Genomic DNA, 9,910 nt, shown 5'->3' on the forward strand with positions numbered 1-9,910 from the left:
ATGGCTGACAAATTATTTCCTCGTTAATTTATTCCCATGGCCGACGAATTAATTCCTCGCCATCAATTCTCTTTTCGTCGCAAAGTAATTTAATGCTTTTTTCCAAAAAAAACAACAGCGAGAAAAGTATTCCTCATCCAAAAGATTTTGGAGAGAATTTATTTTGTCGCTAGTTTACAATTGGTGTTGTTTCATTCACCTTGTCCATTTTAAAGCACTCCCCAAATCCAATCAACAAAATTTTAAACAAAGGAAAAAAAATGGCTGAACATAAGAATGCATCTTACAGAAGTCATTACTAACCTTCATATTACCATAAACAACTAAACAAAGTAATAAAGGTTTCAAGGTGTCCATTCATTGTCCAAAAAGAACCAAGTTAACTGAACATAGATAGTAACATAAGTGATGCACGTAGTGAGTAGTGGTCGAAGACACGAAACAAAAAGGAAAAGTTGTTGGACTGCCCATCACAACAAAAAGAAGTATTAAGGCCTTGTCATATATATCACCAACCTTCTACATATCCAATCTACAAACACGAAATAAAAGAAAATCATTACTATGTTCAGATATCAACCACTGTACATATAATTCCTTAAGCCTAAAGCCAATTAAAGATTCAATGCATGGTCATTAATGATTCAACCAGAAGCCCCTTTGACATTATACTAGTCAAAAATAATTTCATCATATCCAAAACATAAGGTGCATATACAACTACCAAGAAAAAGAAAGCATCCATTAGATAGACTTTCTCATTTGTGAGAGCACCCAACATGAATATCTGAAATTTTAAGCATTTACCATTATACTTTAGACAAATATAGCCAAACAATAAATGAAAGCTCTGAACACTACGAAACATGAGAATAATGTCGTATTTTAGAGGAAAAGCCAGAACTTCAATCACCCCTAGGAAATCACATTAAGTCCAACAATGTATCTAATCAAACTATGACAATCAGAATTTCACGTTCAAACACATTTATGTTTTTCATGGTTACTATCACTTTCACTTGCACATTCTAACATTCAAAACTTAACTCTTACTATGAGATTTTCGCCCAACTTTTTACTGATATTAAAAAATTGAAGAGAACAACCCTGGGAACTTTCACTTGCACTTTCTAACATTCAAAACTTAACTCTTACTATGAGATTTTCACCCGACTTTTTACTGATATGAAAAAATTGAAGAGAACCCTGGGATGGAAGTCGGCGTTATTAGACCAACATAATTAGAGATGCTAGTTCTGTTCCGCACTTTATAAGATGCAAAAGAATTTCCAATCATATTGTAGTGCATGATGTGGACTCTAGATATATTGCGTTTACCACTAGACTGCCATGTCCAACTTTAGCAGCCGACAGCTTAATTGCATGTCCGAAATCCACATGTATTAACAAGGTAATAATACAGAGAGGGAAGGGAGTTAAGGATACTTGCTGATGCAGTGACAAGGAGAAATGTGGAGTTTGTGGAGTTCGATCCTATCAATAATGGAAAGCAAAATTGCGGGGTAAATTACTAACCATACAGCATGCTGTTCATGTGCTCCTTGAATTCTAAATAAATTCGGTGAATCCATTCCCTTGGTGCTTCAAATACTCCATGATCGTAGCTATTGTCAACTCCATCTGCTTGTTTGACTCTGAAAGCACATCTATCTTTTGCTATTGTGCTTGCCTTTCCTTTTGATATTCTTGTACCAGTGACTCCAGATGTGATACATATTGATTGTTGGCTGCAGATGCAACAGTGGTCCTAAGAGATGAGGAAGGGCTCATACTAAATCCTTTAATGTATCCTGATTTTGCCTTGAGCGACTTGATTGAAAGCTCCTCTTGTGTGATCGACGTCACACCAGCCTCAGTACAATGTTCAGCCTCTACCTCTACGATCTTCCTCTTTTTAAAATGTAAAACAACATAGAGTAATAAGATTTAAGCTTCAGATATTTTAGCAACTAAAGCAAATAACCAAATATACGTACATAGTTCTTCTCGAATTCTTCAGAGATCCACATTTTTGTATCTTCATTGAAGTGGGTAGATTTGTAAACTTCTTTCAAGTCCGGCACACGATTCTCATTGGTTTGCATCTGATCGATTAATTTTTGAACCAGTAAGTAGATTAAGCATATTTGCATTCTAACAACTACAATATAAAAAAACTCACCATTGCAGCTACCCTCACTGGGATGGACTTCAAACCACATCTATGTTTGGACTTCATTTCGCTCTGGTTGTTTATGTTTTTAGTTGATTCCAACCCAATTAAACTTGTTGAAACAATTTTTCCACATGTCCTATACAAAATGAAACCAAAATAAGCTTCGGTAAAAAGCAATATCATGAATCAGTGACTGAAAGTTTGTGCATGCATTTCCATAGAAATGAAACTGCAACCTATGCATTTCCATTACATATGTTGAGGTAAAAAGGAAACTAAAAATGTCCACTTCAGTGACCTGAAAATAAATTAGTTTGTGCATGCGCTTCACTGACCTGAAATTTGGTATCACTCCATTTCTTATCAATTAGACCGATCCACTATTCGTGACTGATGCCAGATGGTGGGTGGCTTCTACCATACTCTACCTCCTTAGTACTCTTAAGCTTCTTGTACTTTCTGTAAAGCATATGGGTGTAATCACTCTGTATATGCCCAAATTGTCTTGCCACTACCTTCTCAATATCTATGGGATTTCCCTCCAAGTTAAATCGATCCTACCAAAGCCAATAGCAAAGGTATTGATTAATATGAAATGCGATGTAAGTAAATAAGAAAATATTGTAATTATCTTAATGCATTGAAGCATAGGTGCCTTCACACTTTCATCTGCAACTTTCCATCTACGGATAGTAAGATTTTCCAAATTTGTAAAAACCTCTACACCAATCTGCGTGGCAAGTTTACATGGATACTTCCCGACAGGTGCACGAAAACACCGTGGGATGGGAACAAGAAGCTTTCCTTCTTTGTCGAATATTTGCTAAACCATCAAGCCTCGTGTCGGGCCATGGATAGGTCTATCAGCAACTGTTGTTATAATGAAGCTATGTTAATATAGTAAGTGCCAAGCTTCAGCAAAAAAAATATAAGTGCCAAAAGTAGTGCTTAAATATACTGTCAAAAGAAAAATGTAAATAACGTTTAAAACTTACCGACAGGTGCTACAAAGGGGGCTGCCTGAATCTCTTGCTCAATATCAAGAGGTTGTGGAGGTTGGATACCCACATCTGGATGTGGGGTCAATCGGGTCACCCTCTCATGGATGGGGCTCACGTCATGTTGGTTTCTGGTAGGGGCTCGTTGAAGATGTGATGTTCCAGGCTGCATTTGATGTACCACTTGCATCCTTACAACCTAAAATACCAAGAGACAATGCAAAAGTATGGAGAATGAGTAAAAGAAACTTTGATGATAAAAAAAGTATAAAAAGAAACTGATAATGCATGATAACATACGTCCATTGACTTGATAATGTATGAAAACATAAGCATAATAACACATCCTGTCATGTAATAAATGAAATAGGTTTTATTTTTGATATATTATGTGTAGCCACAGAGTACCTCTTGCTGAAAAGAGTCATTAGACTGATCAAAGTCGTAATCACTATCATCCTCATTACCAGGTGAGGTTTCATCATCCGCCTCAGCCCTGATTAGTTTGCCATTCCTCTTCACAGGTACGTAATAAACAAAATCGCTTAAAGAAGCTGGTATATGCTTGAACCCCATAGCTTGCACCTTCTTTTCATTCTCTTTGGCTTTGTTGTTTCTCATCCTCTCGTATTCATTTTCATTCACTACAAGAAAATGCAGCAAGGGCAACCCAGATGGCGATGAACCAAAAATTGAGTTGCTGTTGGGTATGCAATGGCGACAAACTTTGATAAATGCATCGGCGTTGAATGGCCGCTAATAATCCAATTGGATCCATTTGTGGGTCTATTTCTAGAGACCAAAATTGTAGTTTCAGCGATGAAAAAATGTTGTCGGCGAAAAGCCCACATTTGGTAATACACAAATTGCATCGCCGAAGTCCAATTTTTTAGGCGCGAGTTTTTTCGCTCCACAATTTCCACTTGGCGCTTCTTTTCAGGGATTCACCGATGAAGTTTTTGGGTTGCCATAAGTAGTGCTTATAAAACGACGTAGTATTAGGTAATTCTATCCAATTTATATTTTATATTTCAATTTTTTCCTATTAGCTAGTACTAAAAGAAGTCTATCACACCCCCCCCCCCCCCTCTCTCTCTCTCTCTCTCTCTCTCTCTCTCTCTCTAGCGTTACGACCATGGCGAACCAGGCAAAATTGAAGCTCCTGCAATCTCCTTTTCAAGTCTCTCTCTCTCTCTCTCTCTCTCTCTCTCTCTCTCTCTGTCCCTATTCGTCTCTCCCCCTCTTGATCTCTCTTTCCCTCTATATTAATTGATACAATACGCCATTTTTGTTGCGAGTTTATGGTTCTCACTGTATCAGGGTATTTTTTTTGTGTGCACCATTTTGTATTTGCCTATCCTAGGTTTTGGTGTGCCATTTTTGTATTTGCATGTCTTAGGTTTTGGTGCGCCATTTTTGTATTTGCCTGCCGTACATGGGAATTCTCAGTGGCTGAAAGCAGAAACCAAACTAACTACCAATTTTTTAAGGGGTTTTTGGTTGTAAAGCGCCATTTTTGTATTTGCCTGCCGTACATGGGAAATCTCAGTGGCTGAAAGCAAAAGCCAAATTAACTACCAATTTTTTAAGGGGCTTTTGGTTGTAAAGCTAGAAAATTTTCACAATCTGGTTCTCTTTGCTTGAATAGTTGAATTACTAGGTCTAAAAGGTTTTAAATGGGAGTTTTCGAAGCAAAAGCCAAACCGGCCATGCATATATTTTTTTAATGATATATTTTTTTTTTTGGAACAATTTCCGTCTTATAAAAGGGACGAGGCCAAAAAAGCCAAGGCAAAAAAGCCTTGGATAGAACTACACCCTACCAACACCACCTGACAACTGAACTACATACAAGCAACAAAAACAGGATTACACAAAAAATCCTAACTACTAGCTACCGGCAGAAACAATCAGAAACCAAGCAAAGGACAAGACTAGTGCCAATTATCATACCAAAGAGAGGTATTAAGACCATTTCCAACGTGAACTTTAATGAAGTGTTGCCCTTCCCTCCTTAGTTCAAAAATTTTCTTGAGAGTCCAAGAGGAGTCATTGGGAAGTGATGCAGATGCCATAGCGGAGGAGTACCACTACAAGCATTCCAAGGCTTATTTCCATTAATCGGTATTTTCGTAAATAACTTACCGGGGGATTTGGCTTTGGGCCCACTTGGGTTCAATTCGAAATGGCCCAACGGTTAGGACACATCGCCTTTGGCCTAAAATTTGTGATTTATGGTGTTTTCCCCCAATTTGAAGTAAACCCTAATGTGCTCTAGGTATATGTGATCTCTGTGCACTATGTTTGGTTGGTGAGTTTTTACTTTGTATGATTGATTAATGGCTTTTGATAGTTATTTACTAGATTGTGTGATTTTTGGTATGTTGGGACTTGTTTAAAGGATAGTATGATTGGCTAGATAAAAATGCGATATGTGGTTGATTGACTCATGCATATAAGATGTTTAATATATTGCCTAGGAGAAAGGTTGAACTCATTTTTATACTAGACAGTGTCCAATAGACACCACCCCTTGTGAAGATTGAACTTATTTTTGCTATCTTATTTCACAAGGTACTGTGACTTGAATATGTTGGGACTGTGTTTGGATTATACAATTCTTCTTGAAGTTCTGAATGAATTTGTATTGGACCGGTTTGGACACTTGGATTATGAGTTTGTATTTGGTTTGGGAACTCGGATCATGAGACAGGACGACATGATCCTAAATGCATGGAATGATCTCATGACGCATGAGACAGGATGACGTGATCCTTAATGCACGGAATGATCTCATGACACATGAGATAGGACGACGTGATCCTTAATGCACAGAATGATCTGATGACATATGAGACAGGACGATGTGATCCTTAATGCACGGAATATCACTAGGGCCACCGACTGGTGCGTCGCCTTGGAATCACTCATGATGTATTGAGGTTGAAGCGGTAAATTGATAAAATGGTTATGGTTAAGGGTTAAGTTGGGATTGAAACGGTAACTTGATAAAAAGGAAACGGTTACTGGTAGTTGAACATAAGAAATGGTTGTGTGTGTGAGTATGTCAGTCCTATTAGCTTAATGCTCTTCAGTTTGTAGTCTTTATGGTCTCTGGAGCTAACTGGAATTGGCTGGTTTCTATGATGGTTATTTGGACAAGACATTCAGTTGAAATGTCATCTTAACTATTTGATTGTAATTGGAAGTAGAGTGCTCGAGGTTGGAGTCTTTCAGTAAAATTTTTGAGTTTCCATTCGATAAACTGACTGTTTGAATTTTTTGGAGTAAGTATTTAACTTGGAAGGGTATGACTCCTTACTCCTAAATCTGACCCTCCTTTTGGTTGGTGGGTGTAATTCCAATTTTCCAATGTGTTGAGACACATTGTTTTGCTACTTAGCTTAAAAGGGGAAGAACACTATAAAATAGGAAGGCGGCTATCTTGTAGGTACAGAAGTGTATTGTACTGTGTAAAGCAACTTGATTAACACATCACTTCGACCATTAGTGTACTGCTATTATTCCATTAGCTGGCTTAAGCTTGAACTGAAGCAGATTACTATGAGTCTATGACACAGTTCTAGGAATGTAATGCTGAGATTTTAACTGCATTCGATCTTAAGCTAGAAGCAATTTGTTGGAAGTCTGTATAATTTCATTGACTTGTAAATACTATAACTTAGATTATGAATTTCTATCTGGTTTGATAAGGGAAACTTCAGACCTGGATGGACTATCAGTAAGTGAAAATGAGGTTAAACGATCCTTATAAAAGATCCTTATAAAAGTTTGAATTGTTAACATGGTTGAGACACGGTCAATGATGTACTAGTTAGAGTCGGTGGCCCTAGTGATATTCCGTGCATTAAGGATCACGTCGTCCCGTATGTGGATCCCTCTACGTTTTGAGGGAATGCCTTTCTCTGTTTGAGTATAACCGGTTCAGAGAGGGTGAAGCTAATGTGTTTTTTAGCCATTTACGGCCGTTTAGGGTCCCGAAAGCCCAAATTTGCCGTTTAAGAAAAGATTTGACTTGCTTATAACTTGGGCAAGGAAAATAAGGAGAATCCGAATTAGGCCGTTCTTTTGGTAGAAGTCTTAGAATTTCCTCTATTTTCTAGTTTGCTATTATTCTGAATTTTTCCATTTTTGGTCATTTTTGTCATTAATTGATTCACTTTCCGGTCTGGGACGAATCAATTAGGGTTAGGGTTTTCTCTACTATTTAATAAGTTGTAAGTCTTTTGGGCAAGACAGTTGTTGATTATTATTGAAATTAAAAGAGTCTAGAGACCGTTTTCTCTAACTTTATAGTTTGTGTTCATCTTTGTTGCTCGATCATTCCATAGTTGATAAGGCGCCCTGCATCAAGAAGCTTCCTAGACCGGAGACAATGATGTTTGATCATATAAGAATGAATCCACTTGACCTAGAGAATATCCTCTTTTTTACAAATAGCCCATAGATGCCTCATCATAGATGCTTTATTCCATTCCTTAAGTCTTTTGAAACCCAAACCACCTTCATTTTTACCTTCATTTTTAGATTTAAAAACTGCTTCCCAAGCAACTTTTGCACCTGTAGATTTCAGCTCCAGGCCTTTCCAAAGAAAGGCACTAAGTAAGCTTTCAATCTCCTTAATGATTTATGTATGTGGTTTTCCTATTTTCTAGGCATTGGGTATTTTGATTTAGATGGAGGTTTTAAGATTAGACTAATAGCTTCTAAAATAATCACAGATTGATTCTCTATACATCTTGCCTAATTCCTTTGAATTTTGGTGGAGCTTCGTTCCATTCTTATTCTTACAACTATTGACAACAGAGTATGACAATATTTATGTTCCAAAATATTCCAAAATATGCTGATGATGGTGGTAATGAAATCTGGAATAGATCCAGCTTGCATTCCAGGGTTAGTTTCATGCAGTGGAAATGAAGAGGATGACACATTGGTTGGAGAGAAAGATGACGAAGCTGGTCATTAAGATGGTCACATGGGTGCTGAATTCAAATACTTAAAAGAGTTTTTGGATATTGTTTTTGACACTATGCTGCTAGTGATGTGTTTGGTAAAATCTCAATGCATTAACATATAATGAGATTAGTTTTTTGGATGCATTAGGCATTGAGATTAGTTTTTGGATGCATATATGTTGGATGTATGAATTATCAAATATTTTGAAGTGTCATGACTTTTGCTCAATGCATTTGGGATTTGATATGGATGTATGTGAAGTTTTATGGAATATTTTGGCATGGATTTTGGATGAGATGAACATACAAATAGATTAGGAATGGAAATCTGAATAGCGAAAACAACTTTATAACCCGAAAAGAAATCAATCATTCCTACACGTTGCTCTCTTTTCCCCCCTCTCTCCTCTCCTTTACCAAGGCAATGTGTAGCCCCCGGCCCCTACCTTCTCATTACCAGGTTTGCCTCTCTCTCTCTCTCTCTCTCCCCTACCTTCTCATTACCAGGTTTGCCTCTCTCTCTCTCTCTCTCTCTCTCTCTCTCTCTCTCTCTCTCTCAATCTGTCTTTCACTTTATAAATTTAATATGTTAATGCAAGTTACAAGTTCCTTTGTGTTTTCTCCCTTTGTTGCTTTAAAATGTCTTATGTCTTATGTGCAGATATGGTTTTCGCTTTTCAAAATATACGTACATTGCATCTGACATTCAACTTAATGCTTACAAGGCTCTCAACCTGCATGACCAGTCAAAGCACATCAGAGGCAAATTTTTAAAGTGTCGTGGCATTGCTCACTCCCTCTCCTCAGGTGCATTCGATCAAAATGTCAGGTTCACACCATCACATGAGGTTCTCACTTTTGACACCCTATTTTATGCGATCTCTTCTTGTTTTCTCAATTTTACTTGAGGAGAAACTTGGACTATTTTTCACTTTTGTGGTATTTCTGTGTCTCTGTATAGGGAAGCTAGACAAATTCAATAACGGGGCAGTAAATAGATTGTTTTGTATTCCTTGCTGAATTTTCCTGATAGCACCTGAGAGGTTCGAACCTACGACTTTAGAGGAAAGCAAACCCTTAAGTCCCAAGACTTGACAAGTAGGCCAACCCCTTGGGGTTAAATTAGTAGTGATGTTAAGAAGATGTTCTGTTTGATTGAGTTCATACTCATTTTGTTTATTTTACTTCTTCTTTTTTTCTGAGTTGTTTACTTTTAGTTGGTATTTGGTGAACACTGAACTAGTGTTGAAATTTGATAGGGCGAAATTAACAATGCTAAGAGTTTCTGTAAAATTGTTGAGGGTTTGCTATTTGGAATGCGCACTAGACATTGAATGGATGTCGGATGTTGCTTACTTGTCCCGCTTTAAATTTTAAATGGGGATCAATGTCTCTCATTACCTGACACGATGTGTATCTTTCTCATTGAAGTACCAACAATAATAATATTATCAGACTAGCAATGCGGAAAATCTGGTGCTTTCTGTCATTTTTTGCTAATATGTGACCATTTAAGGTTTCGACTTTCGAGAGTCAAAGAAAATTTATAGCCGTTAGTTTTAGAGTTATTGTTTATGCAATTAAAACATACACAATCACGTTACTTGTTCACCCATAATACTTGATCTTTCCCAACAGTTAGTCATCTGACACCTTATTTGAACTAACATGGAAATTGATGTTTAGCTTCTCTCTTTGGCCAGCCTTTACTAACAGACGCTATAAATTTATAATCCTCTATTTTTCAGGTTAATGGA

General features: G+C 37.2%; 1 protein-coding gene across 1 annotated transcript; it reads right to left on the reverse strand.

Moving 5' to 3' along the window:
* Positions 1 to 2,811: 2,811 nt before the first annotated feature.
* On the reverse strand, positions 2,812 to 3,814 carry LOC131333882 (uncharacterized). The gene is made up of 3 exons (XM_058368687.1): positions 3,583 to 3,814; positions 3,172 to 3,373; positions 2,812 to 3,046 (listed from the first exon to the last, which is right to left on the reverse strand). The coding sequence occupies exons 1-3, from the start codon at positions 3,793 to 3,795 to the stop codon at positions 3,000 to 3,002; spliced, it is 462 nt and encodes a 153-aa protein (XP_058224670.1). The 5' UTR covers positions 3,796 to 3,814; the 3' UTR covers positions 2,812 to 2,999.
* Positions 3,815 to 9,910: the final 6,096 nt, after the last annotated feature.

The sequence above is a fragment of the Rhododendron vialii genome, chromosome 1a (assembly GCF_030253575.1).
Source record: "Rhododendron vialii isolate Sample 1 chromosome 1a, ASM3025357v1".
Lineage (NCBI taxonomy): Eukaryota > Viridiplantae > Streptophyta > Magnoliopsida > Ericales > Ericaceae > Rhododendron > Rhododendron vialii.